Source organism: Nothobranchius furzeri, chromosome 12 (assembly GCF_043380555.1).
Source record: "Nothobranchius furzeri strain GRZ-AD chromosome 12, NfurGRZ-RIMD1, whole genome shotgun sequence".
Lineage (NCBI taxonomy): Eukaryota > Metazoa > Chordata > Actinopteri > Cyprinodontiformes > Nothobranchiidae > Nothobranchius > Nothobranchius furzeri.
The window spans coordinates 1,141,705-1,158,463 of NC_091752.1; the positions used below are offsets into that span (position 1 = coordinate 1,141,705).

The 16,759-nt window shown below is 44.1% G+C and overlaps 2 protein-coding genes across 5 annotated transcripts in view; one reads left to right on the top strand and one right to left on the bottom strand.

Annotated features, from left to right (window-relative positions):
* The window catches only part of tasp1 (taspase, threonine aspartase, 1), an 86,489-nt gene that overhangs the window by 68,083 nt on the left and 1,647 nt on the right, over positions 1–16,759 (top strand). The window lies entirely within an intron of this gene.
* sptlc3 (serine palmitoyltransferase, long chain base subunit 3) overlaps positions 743–16,759 on the bottom strand; it is a 60,054-nt gene continuing 44,037 nt past the window's right edge. For 2 of the 3 annotated variants that reach the window (XM_070542128.1, XM_015943999.3), the window contains exons 9-12: positions 13,507–13,633; positions 3,965–4,100; positions 2,399–2,528; positions 743–2,316 (exon numbers count right to left, since the gene is read on the bottom strand). In XM_070542128.1, coding sequence (XP_070398229.1) covers positions 2,215–2,316; positions 2,399–2,528; positions 3,965–4,100; positions 13,507–13,633 — 495 coding nt within the window. In that variant the 3' untranslated portion in view covers positions 743–2,214. The remainder of the gene's footprint in view (positions 2,317–2,398; positions 2,529–3,964; positions 4,101–13,506; positions 13,634–16,759) is intronic. The other variant, XM_054749797.2, reaches the window with a different exon arrangement.

Sequence of the window (16,759 nt, forward strand, 5' to 3'; positions counted from 1 at the left end):
AAAATAGCTGGAGCTGGCAATGCCCAGCCATCCACCGCTCAGGCTGCTATAAGCTGAGAAGCTCCGATATCTAGGTGGAGCTCATAGTAGAGCCACTGCTCCTCCAGCACCAGGTCTCTCTTGCACATGAGAGGGTTGGTTCTATTCTAATTTCCCTGTCTATGACATCACAATAGGGAGACGTTTTGAAACAGCTTGTTTTAGGAAAATAATTCTTAAAACCAAACTTTTACTCCCAACATGGCGGTCCAGTATGATGAGGCAAAGACATAAATTCTTATAAAATGTACCAGTTTGGTCTCCTTCATTAAATGGTAAGTACTCAGAGTACAGCAGTCCAAACCAATGCAACTCTGCCCTTTATCTGCTTCCCTCCAACCTCCCTTCCCCGAGTAGAACAATCTCTGTCTAAATGGAAAACAGAGAGGAGCGACAACGGACCCAGTGGTGGACATCAAAGGCGTAGCAGAGGATCCCCCTTCAGAATGGCAGCCACATGCCATTCCAATAAGTGCAGTGTATTTGGATCCGTAGTTCAAAAGAGGCTGATGCAGGCAGGCAGGTCTCCGGGGGACTCACCACCCGTAGTCTGGGCTGGCTGCGCTGACGTTTGGGATGCCAACGCAAGCCGTGCGCTTGTGGTGAAGCTGAAGCGGGTTAAGAGGACTAGACGGACGCTTGGCCAGTCTTCTTCTGCACATGTGGCACTGCTTTTAAAACCAATACTAGTGAGAGGAAACTGTTGATGACAATAGAATCTTTATTAATCCATCGATAAGGAGATTTGTATGTTTGCTTCACTGCACAAGGAACTCACTCTCAGTTAAAGCGAAGGTAAACAAACCAACAGCAGACCTCCTGAGGACGCTAGTGCATCTTCATACAACGAGGCTGGCTTGAAGCTTCTCCTCTGCAGCTTTACCATGACTTCACAGATCTGATGATTAGAGGAGCTGGTTCTTATTGTTTCTGGCGGCACGAGCCAGATGTGAAGTGTTGCCTTACAGGACAAAGCGATCCAGCAGAGTTTAGAGTTCAGTTTGTTTCATTTAATCTTCACAACATTCAGTGTTTAGTTTATTCGCCGTGCCTTTCCTAAGTGCTGCGTACTTTATCTGGGTGTCAGCTTGTGAAACTGGTGTTGTTTATGGAGATGAACACACAAACATCGTCATGTCCCTGAGGAAAAGAAAAACACGTGTTGACTCGACCCGGTTTGACACATTGTGCTAACACTTATATCACCCTGCTATAATCCTTCCTACATTAATCAAATGATAATTGTTAGGTTAGGCTTCGGTTGGCTGAGGCATGCGTGCTCTGCATGCTTACCCTCACACGTGCAACACAGTTTGTGAAAATGAGATCAACGGGTCTCTGAAACATCAACAATTAAGCCGGTTAGACTCGGCGCGTGTGCGCGCCCTGGCCACAAAACCTGCAGCAACACCTTTTGTGTTTGTGTGAGGTTTGGCGACGCGTCGGTGAGGCAATAGCTGTGTGATCTATTATTTACAAGGAGGCCGTCATTTTACAGTGGAGATGAAAGTGGCGTCACGCGGAGGAGCGTTGAATAAAAACTTCTCACTTCGGCTGTGCAAATAATCACGGATTAGAAAACCTGAGAAGCGACGACGTGGAAAGCTCAGAGCTTCTAGAAAGACGTCGGTCAGATAATTTAGCAAACGTTCAAAGTCAGTCAGATCTAAAGAGTAAAAATACAAATACTTATCCTCACTAACAGCACACAGAAGGGCGGGTTCTCAGCAAACATTCAGTTCAGTCTTTAACATTCACCGTTTTACACCTTTTCTTTTGTCAGTAGTTCATCATTAAGGGGACGTTAAAACATCTTTTACATCTTTTTGAGCTGAAATGTTAAAACTGGATCTTCTAGACTAATACAAATGTAATTACGTCATTGTACATGGATTTTTTTCTAATTATTTAAGTTAAAACCATCCCAGGACAGCTTGTGCACAAGTTTCCAGTCAGTATTCATAAAAATAAAATAATGTAAATATATTAAGAAACACGCTTCAGTAATTCATGTTTAAAAGAAGAAAATAAGCTCCTGTTGATTCTCGTTGTGTTGTAAACACATAAAAGGAGCTGCCGTGCATGTGTCCCGTTCTGTCCTGTAGGTGTTACCCTACGCTGTGCACGAGGGACGCTTCATTTTCACACCGAGAAGTTCAGGCGGCGAGAGGAACATCAGCTGTTTGTTTCTTCACAGGGGTCAGGACGCGACGGATGCTTCCTCCGGGAAAACTTCAGGCACAGATTGTCTCCCACCTCGTTCAGATGGTGCAGCACCTGAGGGGCAACAGGGATTCTCAGTCATGTTAAAGTGAATAAGTCACTTCAGGTGTGACCCGGTGTCACGCTGGGCGTGTACCTGGTTCAGCATGTCTCTAGTGTGCGCTGCAGACACACAAAAGCGAGCCCGAGCCTCCGTGATCGGTGTGGCCGGAAAGCCGACCACCACCACTCCTATTTTCCTAGCAAGCATCTCTCGAGCAAAAGCCCTGGTAAGTAAAAAAAATAAAGGAAACAATAATTAGTTTTAGCACAAAATAATAAAAATACATTGTGTACAATTAAAGTAATTATATTTTTTCTACATTAATGACAAACTATTAAATGTTTCCACAGTGGCACAGAGTTGAGAGTAGAAATCTGAACAATCGAGTTGAAACTAGAAAGGTTTCAATCACACATTCAATCCAATATTAATATTTTATACCATCACTGTCATAATGCAACCATCCAATAAATAAAGTCACAGTAGTTCACTCACACAAGGCATTGTGGGTATTGTAGGTCTTTGCATTAGTGCAGGTTTAGTTTCATATCCACTTTTAGAGGGGACACATTGTGCCTTTTTATCTTAAGGTATAATAGTTCTATGACTCATAAAATATGTTTAAGGAGTTTTTGTTGCACTAAGTCCCTCTCATATAAAGTTATCTCAGCACTTTTATTCTTGACATTTTCAGTGCCTTCCAGAATGAACCATTTCAGGGCTCTGTCAGTTAAAGAAAACAAGCTGGAGCCGACCACGTCCACCCATCCACCGCTCAGGCTGCTATAATCTGAGAAGCTCCGATATCTGGGAGGTGCTTGGAGTAGAGCCGCTGCTCTTTCAGCAGCAGCTCTCTCTTGCACATGAGGGCCGGTTCTATCATAATTTCCACGTTTATGACATCACAAACGGCGGCTTTTTGAAACAGCTTGTTTTGGGCAAAGAATTAATGAAACCAAACAGTGACAGAAAATTAATGGATGGGTTTTTAGAAGCAGTAGATCGCTACAAAAGGAGTCAAAAGTGAGTTCTGCATAACATTTCCCCTTTAAATCTATAAGAAAATAATGTATTCTCAAAATGATCCCTTTTGACTTCTTTCACAGGAAAATCTGACATAAACATTTATATTTTCTTCGTCTAATCTGGGTGGCAGTTCAGTATGATTCACAGAAGCTGTTGGGAAATAAAAGGAATTGTGTTCAGAAAATTAAAATATTCTCTCAGTGGAAACTGAACAAGCAGAGTTGTTTAAAATGGATTTGTTGCTAGGATGAGTGAGAATAAGATCTGTGAGATCTGGCTTCATGAGACACCATCAGAAATATTACTGGATAGGATGGATAATAACTGAAACCGGTGCTGAAAAACACTTCAGAACTAATTAATTCTGTTCCTGAGTGGATCAAACGGTCCAGTTATATATCTGATCTCTACCTGATGTCATCTCTTAAGTGGTTACAGACTCTTGGAAATGCTCAGAAAAAGCAAAATGGCTGCCATCCACACCACTTAGAGATGATACGAGATGAGCGAACCAGAAATCACTCGTGACACCACGAGTCTCCGAGGTTAATATTTAACGGTTTGCAACCATTTGAAGCATCGTGAGTAACCAGATTGTTTTGCTTGTGCGGGTTCGAGTTTAGGCGTACTTACACCACTTTGGCTGGCATGTAGAGGAGAAGTGGAACCACTGGCGACTCATCGCCGCCGTAGATGATGAAGCCCATCTCCTTCAGCCTGGCTCTGAAGTACCTGGTGTTCTCTGCCAGTTGGCGTATCCGTCGAATGCCTCCAATTAAAGCAGAGACAGCACCAGATGTACGTGAGCAAAAGCATCTTGATTTCCCCCGTCCACCCCAGGGAGCAACGTTATACTGCAGCATTAGCAAACGCAGTCTGAGTTTCTCTTCAGTGGCATCTCATCCTGAGAGGCCATTATGTTGCTCATGACGACAACTCAAACGCAGCTCCAGATGGTTCCGTTTTGTCTGACTGACAGCGTGGCATACGCGCTTGTTTGCTGCCTAAATGAGGGCTCACAAATTGGCTATGATGGATTTCACACGATCAGTGACTGACAGTGGAGCTTAGCCGTGACTGAGAGCAGATATAAATGACGCTTGTACGTTCAGAGTTTGAGATGAAAATGTAAGAAAACACATCAAAGGGAGGCAGAGGCGGCCCGCTCCGTGTTTTCCTGAACAATGCCAGTCACCGGGGAGTCTGCTTGTTCTGTGGCTGCAGCCCGGCTCGGACTTTGAACACAGTTTTGTTTCCATCTGATTACCTGGAAACAGACTGGCAGGTCTTTCAAAGAGATGTAAGAGAACACTTTAAATCCCCTTATCTCAGCTAAGCAAGAGCAGGAGACTGAGATACGGAAGGATGGAGGGGAAGGAGGAAGAAAACAAAACAAATAAATATTCAGACTTCTGCCAAAATGCACACAGCCCATTTTGTAAATTGCTCCTTTCTGCTAAAATGGAGGCCACGCAGGTCAAAAACTGGCTGCAAGGCACGGGAATGACACGGGTGGACGAGGACGTGTGGATGTTGCTGGCTGTCGGAGTAAAGCAACGTTCGCTATCAAAGAAAAACACAAGAGGTTTCCTCCACAGAGATTTTATATTTTAAAGGTGCAGTATGATACTTTTTCTGGAACCTGATGACAATCAACAAATGAAATGTTTTTTCTGGGGATGAATAATTTTAATCATCTCAGAAATGCAAAATCCTGGAAACACCTGTCCTGTTCTTTTCAATTCAATTCAATTCAGTTCAAGTTTATTTATAAAGCGCCAAATCACAAGAGTCGTCTCAAGGCACTTCACATAATAAACATTCCAATTCACAGTTCATTAAGCCAATCAGAAATAATGTTCCCTATATAAGGAACCCAGCAAATTGCATCGAGTCACTGACTAGTGTCAGTGACTATACAGCAATCCTCATACTAAGCAAGCATGCAGCGACAGTGGAGAGGAAAACTCCCTTTTAACAGGAAGAAACCTCCAGAGAATCCTGGCTCAGTATAAGCAGCCATCCTCCACGACTCACTGGGGATCGAGAAGACACACACACACACACACACACACACACACACACACACACACACACACACACACACACACACACACACACACACACACACACACACAATACATATATATATATATACCAAGTAGTGTTTCTATGGTTACATTGAGATTTCTTAGTAAATTTGGTATTTACTAATATTTGGTGAGAGATAGACTTTATTGTATTTATCCTAGTGAATCCATAATTAAACGGATAAACTAGTAGTAGCACATCCAACGACAAAGAGAGTAAAAAGTTATTATCAGGAGAGGGAGAATGTCTAAGTGGTTAGCAGCAGTGTGCTAGACGATGGCCCCCTCCATGAGGCCACCACAGCTCAGCAGAACATCGTTGTAGCTTCTTCTGGGGAGAAAAACACTTAGAGAGAAAATAAAGTTAACAGCTGAAATAGCAGGAAATAATACAGGGGTGTTCCACAAAAATAAACAATAATGAACAAGAGTCTGCATCTAGACCTGCAGAAAGAGAGAAGAAAAAAACAAACAAAAACAATGGGACACAACAACAATACAACAAGATCAAGCTATCACTGCGTCAACTTGATGGAGGAATATATAATCAACATTGTTTAACTGAACAATCACATGTTAATAAATCACAGTGCATTAAGTGCCCACCACAGTCTTAAGACATGTGTTGAACGTGCCCAAGTCCATACATATGAGAGCACCATGTGAGCACCTGTGTGTGTACACGCGCTTGTTTATGTAAGGTTTCTCTATAGGAGCGTCCAACAGAGAGTGTGAGGGACCACAGGTCCGCCCCCTAAAGATGTGTAGGAGACAGAGGGAGCTCCAAGTCCCAGAGATCCAGGAGCTGTCCCAGAGCACAGGAACCCCAAGGAGACTGCGACCAGAAAAGCCCCCGCCCCCCTCGAGAGGCGCAGAGGATCGCCCCGGGGGGCCACAACCAGCAGCCGGCAGAGTCCCGGGAGATATCGGCGGCAAGCTCACAGGCCCGCCCGCAGCCTCCCACCCCATAGCCGGCCGAGCCCGGGACCCAGCGACCTGGGACCCAGGGGTGACCACCCCCGCCCTGGACCCAGCAGAGCCCAGGGGCCCAGACCCCACCAGGCAGCCACCGGGATTGGTCAGGCAGATGCCAAAAATCTTAAACTCCCTGACCCGGGAGCCACGACCCAGGCAGACCAAGGCACCGCACTCCACACCAGGTGTGGCAGGGAGAGGGGAGACTAAGATCTATATCATCAGAAGAAGTCCCAGGAGAAGGGAGGAGTCAAAGGCCCCACCTGACATATACAGTCATACACAAACACAGTCACACACTCCCTCCCTCATGCTCACACATGCACATACAACCCAAGACTTACAAAAATGCACGCCGGACACCCACTCATGCTCCCCATACACACCCTATTCACTCTGGTCCCGGTACTGCTGCACATGGGGTACAACCATCACCGGTTACCAGTGTTCAACCCTTTCTGCTGGGGTGCTGATGAGCAGCCCCCCCCCCCCCCCCCCCCCAACGCTGAGCACAGCAACCCACCACCCCAGACCCCAACTGGACAGCCGGATCGCCCACCTAGCTTCCAGCCCCAGGAAGCCAAGCAACAACAGAAGTGTGCTAAAACCGCTAGTCTCCCTCCGCCTGCTCCAATATGGTGTTAGTGAGTGTTGATGAGGTGTATTCCATGGTTGTGGTGAGCGGGCAATGTGGGCATTGTCTGGCCTACACCAGCTGATGCCACCGCACCACCCCACTTACACCCACAGCCCTCAGTGTCTAAGTGCAGTTTAAAATTGGAAGTGGGCACCGGCACTTGGGATGAGGCTGAGATATCCCCCTGCCAAGTGCCGTTGAATGTGCTCACTCCCAAGGCCCCAAGTGTGTGTTTGTGTGGAATGTCGTTGGTGGAAGTGTATAAGGTGCAAATAAAATTGGGGGACAGGTTGCCACAGGAATGCGGAAATGGGGTCCATACCCACACTCTCTGACTTGCCCACCCCCCAAGGTCCTATGTGCATGTTTGTGTGATGATGTGAGAGCGCAAGTGGAGAGAAATGTGTGGGGATGGGGAGAAATGGCTGGTTGGGCTTAACCCTCCAGGAAACCAGCTACCACACTGGCACCAATACGCACCTCTGTTGTCAAAATGCCACAGAGAGCATGGAGACCCCAGCCCATCCTGCCAGGGCCCAAAGCAAGAGCATCACAGAGCCTCACGGAGTCTGAGGGCACCAACCCAGCCCCACCCAGCCCCACCCCAGCAGAATATCTACGACCATCCCTGCATTTGCACAACTTCTGGATTATAAAAGACTTCCCCCTCCCCTGTGATGGGACAGCAGAGGAGCCAAGGTCTACCCGAGGCCCCTGAACCTGAGTCAGGCAGTGCTGCATGTTTCTGCCTTCTCCCAGGCAGCATACATGTCAGGACCCGACATATATATGTATATATATATATATATATATATATATATATATATATATATATACATATGTGTGTGTGTGTGTGTGTGTGTGTGTGTGTGTGTGTGTGTGTGTGTGTGTGTGTGTGTATATACGTGCGTGCTGAGTCTGATGCAGTGTTGGAAAGTTGTGTGGTTGTGCCATACAGGTCTAAAGGTGCAGAAGCAGGTAAAGAGGAAGGGAAAATACAGATACAGGTTAAAAAAGAAGAAAGAACTAAAAGGAAAAGGTGATAGGGGTGTGAAGTGGTGATGAACAGGTGATCTCATCATCTAGAGAACGGATTTAGCAGCTGTTTAATCCTGACGTGATCAAACCCAGTGAATCCTGATAAGAATAATAAATGTCTGACCTGATGTTGGGCTAAAACAGCCAGTCAGTCACTCCTCGCTCCTTGTAAAGTTTATTGACCACATAAAGCTTATCCACCGAGATGACAGCCCTCTTCCCATCCTGGATAAACTTTTTGCGCAGCGGAACTCAGCGCCGATCCAGAATTTCCTTAGAGAACTGGCCATTTACACTGAAGTCTTTTCCTTTGAGCTCTCTTCCGTGACTTTTAACAAGATTCTTCTGCTTAAAATGTTCAAATTTAGCCACGATGGGACGAGGTCTTCTGCTGTGCACTCGTCTAGCTCCAAGGTGATGTACCTGGTGAAAGGTGATGTTTTTTACCGTTTCTTTGGGTATCTTCATTTGGGTCTGGAGAAAGTTTTTTATTGTTTGCTTGCAGTTCTCCGCCCCTCCCGTCTGCTCCGGCAGACCTGCGAACACCAAATTATCCCTCATGCTACGGGCCTGAAGGTCCAAAACCGTCTTCTTCAGAATCTTGTTGTCCTGGGTGATCTGCGTCATTCCCTCTTCCAGGGAAGAAACGGACTCCCGCAGAGACGCGTTCTCAGCGGGGAGCCGCTCCACCTGCTCCACGCTGAACTCCAAAGATGTTCGGAGGTTCTGAAACTCCTGGTGTAGAACCTCAAGCAGATGTAGTCGCCCCTCAATTTTTTATTCGACAAAAAACCATAACATCCGAGGTATAAAACTACGCCACGTCAGCTCTAACGCCAGTTCAAAGCGTTCCAGAGAAAGTGACGGAGTGGCCAATCCTGATCTAAACTCTTTAACCGAAAGAACAATGACAAGCTGAAAAATCCAGTCGCTATTCCAACAGCGGCAACAGTTCCTTTCAGAACAAAAACTCAACCATCCGGACCCGGGCTTGGGTCTCACCAGACGCCAATAACTTGTCGTGTACCCAGATGTAACTCAAGACGGGTTTGATCGGAACCACGGCTTTTCCTACCGGCTCGGTTCCAGAGAGGGTCCACTGGACCTCGATATTCCTGATCTACAGAGGACTTCCACTAAGGGTAGGTAGACCGGCATGATGGTGTCTCATGTGTTTAGGAACTTCCGAACCAAAGCTTAATGCGAGGACAACAGCTTCAGTTCCCGTCAGAACTAATCGCTTCTTCGGATTAGCTGGTTCTGATTTAACATCACACGTCATCCATTTACCGTCCCATCCATTTTAGTTACACGTCTAGTTTAATTTGTTAGTAATAAAATTCTTAACTTTTAAACTTGACTCTCTCTATTCTGTTGTCTCTGAGTGAATACGTAGTGGTTATCTAATCCCTGCAATAAAAAGATCCAATCTTCTGGTTTAAATAACTTTGCGATCCGTAAGGTAGATTTCATATTTCCTAAGGAATCCCACGCCTTATGGCTCATTAAATAACTGAAATCCATTTAATTACATCAAATAATTAAAAAAATCATCAGCAGAGAAGAATCGTATTGAATTGTATCAGTGGAGGGTTTCACCGTATCGTTAATGTTTCGTATCACTGCTAGCAGAGGTGTGGACTCAAGCCACATGACTTGGACTCGAGTCAGACTCGAGTCATTATTTTAATGACTTCTGACTTGACTTGATAAAATCTATAATGACTTATGACTTGACTCGGACCTCAACACCAATGACTTTCGACTTGAATCGACTTGCATCTGTTGACTTGATGATGACTTGAGCATATTTAATGTTTTAGCACAAAAGTGGCCCAACATGGGCAAAAATCATAAATTATTCTTCGTTCTGGGTTTGATTTACTGCTAAATGCAGCAGCTCTTTGTTTATAATCTGTTTCAGTTGCACTTCCTGCGTGTTTGAGCAAATAAATGAAGCTTTAAGAAGCTTTAATACAAGAATTTATTTATTATCATTGTCATTAAATTGAAGTTGGACAGATGGCTTGATTATGACTTGAAAGTTCAAAGTTAAGGACTTGGACTTGACTTGGACTTCCACATCACTGACATTAGACTTGACTCGAACTTGGTTGTCTTTGACTTGGACTTGACTCGAGACTTGACTGAAAAGACTTGTGACTTGCAAAGCAGTGACTTGGTCACACCTCTGACTGTTAGTGATTTGCCTGAGTGGTGGGGATTCACATCCCTACTCTACACATACCCCTTCTTGGCTTGGAGCAGCTGAACAGGAAGCGAAGCTAGAGCTGGACTGTCTAATGTAACACACTCAGCGTACCGTTCTGTTGGTCGTTTTTCATTGAAGGAGTACTTTTACATGTTCTGTCCTCGGTGGGAAATGTTTAGGATTTCCCAGATTGTTGGTGGCTTTAATATGTTGTGATTCTGAAGCTAAAAACTGCTCTGTTTTTACCATAACAATGCCTCAAAATCGCAGAAAAGGTGCCAACAACAGGTAAGTCAACGCAAGATTTTATGGTGGACAGTATCCGTTGCTTCCAGTGTTTTACTACTTTTTGCAACCATCAGAGTCTGTGACTTGGGGGTTGGACCTTAGAATAATTTTTTTTCTTTAAACTGTAGCTTGCTTGAACATCTTTCCCCCAGAATGTCTACTATACCTTTAATTGGCACTGCGGCTGACGATTAAAAAAAAAATAAGACAGCGCTGTTTTCTGCTCCCTCCCCTCTATAAGACAGGTCAAGACTGATTTTTCCATTCATTGGGCTACGTCAGATGCAAAGCATGTCTTGTGCAGAGCCAGATGAAAGTTACTCATCTTTGCATGAACCCACACTATACCTCAAAGAAGGCTCAGTTCTTGCTTTGATCAACTCCTTACAAATCTCCAATCCTAATTCTTGTTTTCCTTTTATGATGCATTCATTCACTTTTTATTATTACCCTTAGATTTACTCTTTCTACTGAAACTACATACATTACTAATTATGCAAAGGCTACTCACTTATGGTGACAGGGCCTGGTGACTGCCTGTGTGTTCTGATGCCATTAAATCGGTTAGTTTGTAGAGTAATAGCTTCCCTCACAACACATACATGAAAATACTCACGGACTGCACAGTTCTGCTTTCCATACCTCTGCAGACCTCGTGTAATTGCTTCCACATTTTCTGACTAAGCAGCTGTTTGTATTTTCCTCTAGGTCCAGGTCTGAGAATTTACTTTGGTAGTGTGATCTGGATTCGGTTTGCTTTTGTTTCTAATAAAAATATAGAAAAGGTGTAAAAATGTATTGAAACCAGACATATATGACAGTGTGAGGATATAGAAAGCTAGAAGGGGATCCTCACAAAGTCTCACATTTCTTGCACTTTCTGACTCAAAGTGATTAAACTGAAAACTCCATCCTTAAATTCTGTTAACTTATGCAATGGTATTTTAAGATAGACTAACACCTCCTTTCCACCAGAGGTAAAAGGATCATGAAACAGCTGTGAAACGCCAGCAAAATGTACTTTGTGGTAATTAGCCACTGTTATAGTGGGTGATTTCCTGTCCACTGCCAGCCAAGTGTACAGTTTTGGATGCGTCCCACAAGTGAGGGGACTCTTTCATTACGTTACGAGTCTATTTTTACACACACTGTTAACCAAAACATGTCAAAATAAGCGGTTTAGATCAGGACGTACAGGAAGTCAAACACAGTGTATAACATCCGGAAACATCCAAAATAAAAGTCAAGTGCAGATAAACGTACATCACTTCCTGTGAAACCCCTGCAGCCGGTGTAAAAAACAGAAAAAAACCCACAAACCAGCAAGAGGCCGACTGATATGGATTTTTTTAAGGCTGATGCCAATACCGATTTTTAAAGAATTTTGTCGCAGATGGCCGATATCTAAAACCGATTATTATCTCATTCACTGACAATGATGACTTAAGGCGTCATTTGCATTTTTTTACTGTGTGAGCATTGAAACGAGCCCTTGCACTGTGAGAAGAACCATCTCAGCTCTAAAGCCGATCTTCATCCGCATGCGTCATACATCAAGTGATCAGGAAGCAGAACATCCATGTGTTAGGAGATCATTCTGGGCCGCTGCTGTAAAAAAAGTGAGGCGCAAACCAGAAAAGCTTCTGCCGATCACAATTCAACAACAGATTATGAAAGAACGGATGAAGCTTGAAATGCGCAGATTCTTCCTGATGTAAGAGGTGAGTCTCCTCTTTGTTGTTTTGGCGTCGACATCGTCCTAGCGCACAACGTTCTGTGACTCTTAAAAAACAGTAAAAATGGTGAGAAACGCTGGCAGCGAATGAGTTAAGGCTGATATACATACGTAGGTTTTAGCAGCACATTGATTGTGAAAGACAACGGAACACTCACTGTGTGCAACATAAATTAAATAAGTCAACAAATCACTTCAAATCAACTTTTACTCCATGATGTAGACTTAAACTCCTGCAGCACAGAGGAAACATGTTAAATACGTCAACACGGTGGATTTACTAGAAGCTTTAAAGAACAAACTCTGGACGGTGTGAGGTGAGTTTGTCTCACTGCAGAAATAAAAACACACACGGAGCGTCAGCAGTCAGACGCAGCCTCACCAACACTCGTGTGTGTGTGTGTGTGTGTGTGTGTGTGAGTGTGTGTGTGTGTGTGTGTCTTCTCCATCCCCAGTGAGCCGTGGAGGATGGCTGCTTATACTGAGCCAGGATTCTCTGGAGGTTTCTTCCTGTTAAAAGGGAGTTTTCCTCTTCACTGTCGCTATATGCTTGCTTAGTATGAGGATTGCTGTATAGTCACTGACACTAGTCAGTGACTAGATGCAATTTGCTGGGTTCCTTATATAGGAAACATTATTTCTGATTGGCTTAATGAACTGACCTCAAATGGAATGTTTATTATGTGAAGGTCCTTGAGACGACTCTTGTCGTGATTTGGTGCTTTATAAATAAACTTGAATTGAATTGAAAACTTGAATATACTTATTGATTTAGTCATGATAAAAATGGCTTGTAGCTCAAATGGAACATCAGAATGTCGTAGGAAAGATATTTAGGTGGCTTTGAATGTCTATGGATTGCAAATATCAGTCCAAAAAGTAGAAACTATCCAGTGAGCAACAGTTGTGATGTCAGAAGTCAGCTAAGAACAGGAAACTGAGGTGACCATTCTCACTGGATCACCAGAACTGGTCCAGAAGGGACTGCAAAACCTTTCCTGGTCTGACGAGTCTGGATTTCAGCTGCAACATTCAGATGGTCGGGTCACAATTTGGTGTCCCCGCCATGAAAGCATAAACAGCATATGAAGCATGATGACATGGCAACATAAAAATGTTGCCATGTCATCATGCTTCATAAAAACTTTCCAAAGTTCTTTTCCTGCATTGGAAAAAGCTCCACTAAATTCAAACTCATACCTTCTGTGCTTCCATCTTTCCCCGTGATGCACTTTATGGCACGTATGATCTGTTCTGTGATGGCGGGGGACATGGCTGAGGCGTACACTGCACTGTGAGACTGAGAGCGCAGGTAATCCACCAGCTCCTGTAACATTAAACGCAGGGTCACACTCACATTTAGCAAATATTGGTTAAAAAAACACATCTGCTCACAGATTTAACCTTTCCAGCTCAGAAATGTGGTCCTGCATTTATATTTTAGCACCACCAGAGAGAGCTCATGGACTCCAACACCTGAGAGGTCAGTAAAATACCTCCGGACGTTTCTCCGTCACTATGACTACCTCGCTAGTTCTGGAACATTTCCCACTCTCCACTCGGAGGGAGCCAGCACTCTCAATTTGAAAAAGCACCAATGACAAACTGAGCCAGAATGAGGATTGTCATACTCATTATCCTGAAATGTCAGCGGGAGAATAATTCAGCCAGTGGTTGACAAGAGAGAAGCAGAAATTCAGGAAAGCGATTGCCTCGTTGCTCTGAGAACACGAGTGTGTGAGCGAGTGGAGGCTGGGAGCGCGCCCGAAGCTGTGATGGGCCGCTGCTCGGTTTAGGCGAGCGGGTGTGGGGTGACGACACAGAGATGATGATGTCTGGCCACCACTTCCACTCGCCACCATCTGCCCCTGCTGGGCGGCGGTGGCTGCGGCTTCCTCAGACACGTGAGGGATTGAGATTTTAGCTCAAACTTATAAAGGGGAGAGGAACTCTGGAACAACCTGACATCTGCTTTTATTTAAGGCAGGAGATTTTCACAGCTTTGTGGTCCCTGAGGATTTCTGTGGAACCAAGATAAGCTGGTTAAGAGAACATGTCTGAAATCCATCTCATGCCTGGGGCCCGGAGTGACAACTCCGGGTGTTTCTTAAGCCGCACAGTGGTCAGAGGACTGGCGTGGCATGTTTATTCATAAAGCCACACAGCAGGACTGGTTCCAGGACATTACTGTACACACTTTAACTTCAGTTTTTAGAAAAAGGTTCATCAATAATTCTTTGTAAATGCAAAACTACAGTAAATTGTAAGGACCTTGACATGTATTTACTGGGGTATTTATTTTCGTACGCTCATAAAATAGCAATAACCCGACCATTATCCAGAACACATCTGCTGAACCTTTTTTTCTTTTTGGGGTCAACCCATTTCCACTTAATGGAGGATTTGGGGCACATCACCACAACAACAAATATGTCAAATCTTAAGCTTTTCACTCTCTTTTCCGGCTCCCCTGTTTTTTCCCTTCAAGACTTTACAACAGCCAGCTGTCAAAGCAGGCGGCCCGCTCATACTTCAAACATTATCATGCTCGTTAAAAGTCATCCTGTTAAATCTGGAGCGCAGTTCCGATGCGTGCCACAAGAAGGGGCTGGCTCGCGGCCAGCTTTACCTTCTTATTACGGCAGAGCAGGACAGAGTTAAGGCCCGGCAGAGAAAGGAAGGGACCCTCTTTCACTACTGGAATCAAACAACAAGGCTGTTTCCTTTCTTTCTAATTAACAGCCACAAAACCAGTGCGGTTATGTACTAAAGTGTACTTTTTAATAGAGTAAAACAAAATTACAAAGGCCCAGAGTGGCAGCTTGTGTGACATTTGTTGCACACATGCAGTCTACAAGAAGAGGTGGTGTTTCAGGTGGTTTGACTCATTCAACCTGAAAGAAAATCACATAATTCTAACAATTATACAAAATCCTCTAGTTTATGAGAATGTGTTTTTCTTTGCTGTGCTTTATCTCACAGTGCCAGATAAATTAATTAAACAGCAACATGAAAGCCGGTTTAGCTTGTAATAATAAAGAGTGCCAGTCTGATTAATTCTAGCTCACCCCGCGACCCTGCGTGGACAAGTGGGTTCAGAAAATGGATGGATGAATGGATAATTCTACCTCAGCTGCGACACTTCCTCTGGAAGAATCATTTTCAGGATTTTATCTTTTCATGAATTAGGGGATGTTTTGTGCTTCCCAGACCAGAGTCTACACATTTATTGTTTTACTCCACATTAAAAAGTAAAAGGAATTCTTTGACTTTATGAATCAACAGGTTGGGAGAAGGAAGCCACTGCCAAATTCATCCCACAACTTTGGTTGCTGTTGGTTAACGTTTGGGTATGAACCACTGCTTGTTGAAAACTTCTACTTTCGTAGTTTTTAAATTCTTAAAGTGGGCCTACACTCGTTATTTCAATAAATCTGCTGTTGTCTCCCGTGTAAATAAATGCCTTGTGAGTCGTTTTCAGTGGAAAACAAGCTCTTGCGATTCTGTTTCAGGAAGTAGAAGTAAGCCGGAGGAGTGGAGGGTAGAAAACAGCAGAATTTGGAGTCTTACTCATTATTATTCATGAAATGCAAAATCTCACCTCTGATTGGCTAACAGCAATACGACCACACCACTGCCTCTGTTTGCTTTGCAACGCTGATCTTTTATCTAAATAACACAAGCCTGAAGGAGTTCTGCCATGTTGTGGCCTTGCTAATGCTAAAGGTTAGCTTCTACTAGCTGAGATGTGCTCTGCTCTCTCCCGGATGCTAAATCAACAACAGCCTTCCCCGGTCACGAGCCAAGATGGCTGAGTCCATTAATGCTCATTTTTAGTGTGATGTCGATCTGTTTTTTTCTAACCCGAGCGTTTCCCCGCCAATGGAGAGCCTAAGTCTCCTCCCTTTCTGGGTCCCCAGAAGAATGAACAAATGAATGCAAGCCACTGGAGCTACAAGAGCTATTTTCTAATCCACTGTGCTTTACACCCTGAATCGCACATATGTTGTATTTCAATTTAAATGAAAAGAAATGATGTGTGATTCGACCACGCCAGTCACGCACTTTGAGATTTAACAGCTTGTGAAAATTCGTAATGACTATGACTACAAATCAGACGTCGGTACGTCGCATAGATGACGTCACCACAGAATCTCCCCTAGCATAGCTGCTACGTACCACAAGGCCAGATTCATGGTGGTTCTTTTCCCCCGAAGGAAGGATTCGAATTTCGCTGAACTTACAGCCATTTTTCCTCTGCTCTTCTCCGTGTCTGGTTCAATGACGTCAATTTGGTGAAGCACATTTGTAGTCCTGGACGTATTTTACCATAAAACCTAAAACAACTTTTGCCCCCTTAAAAAAAGGCACTTTCTTAGCTTCAGAATGTGTTTCACAGACATTGTATGTGAAATCCATGGCACATAACGAATGAGATAAGAAAATAGCATTT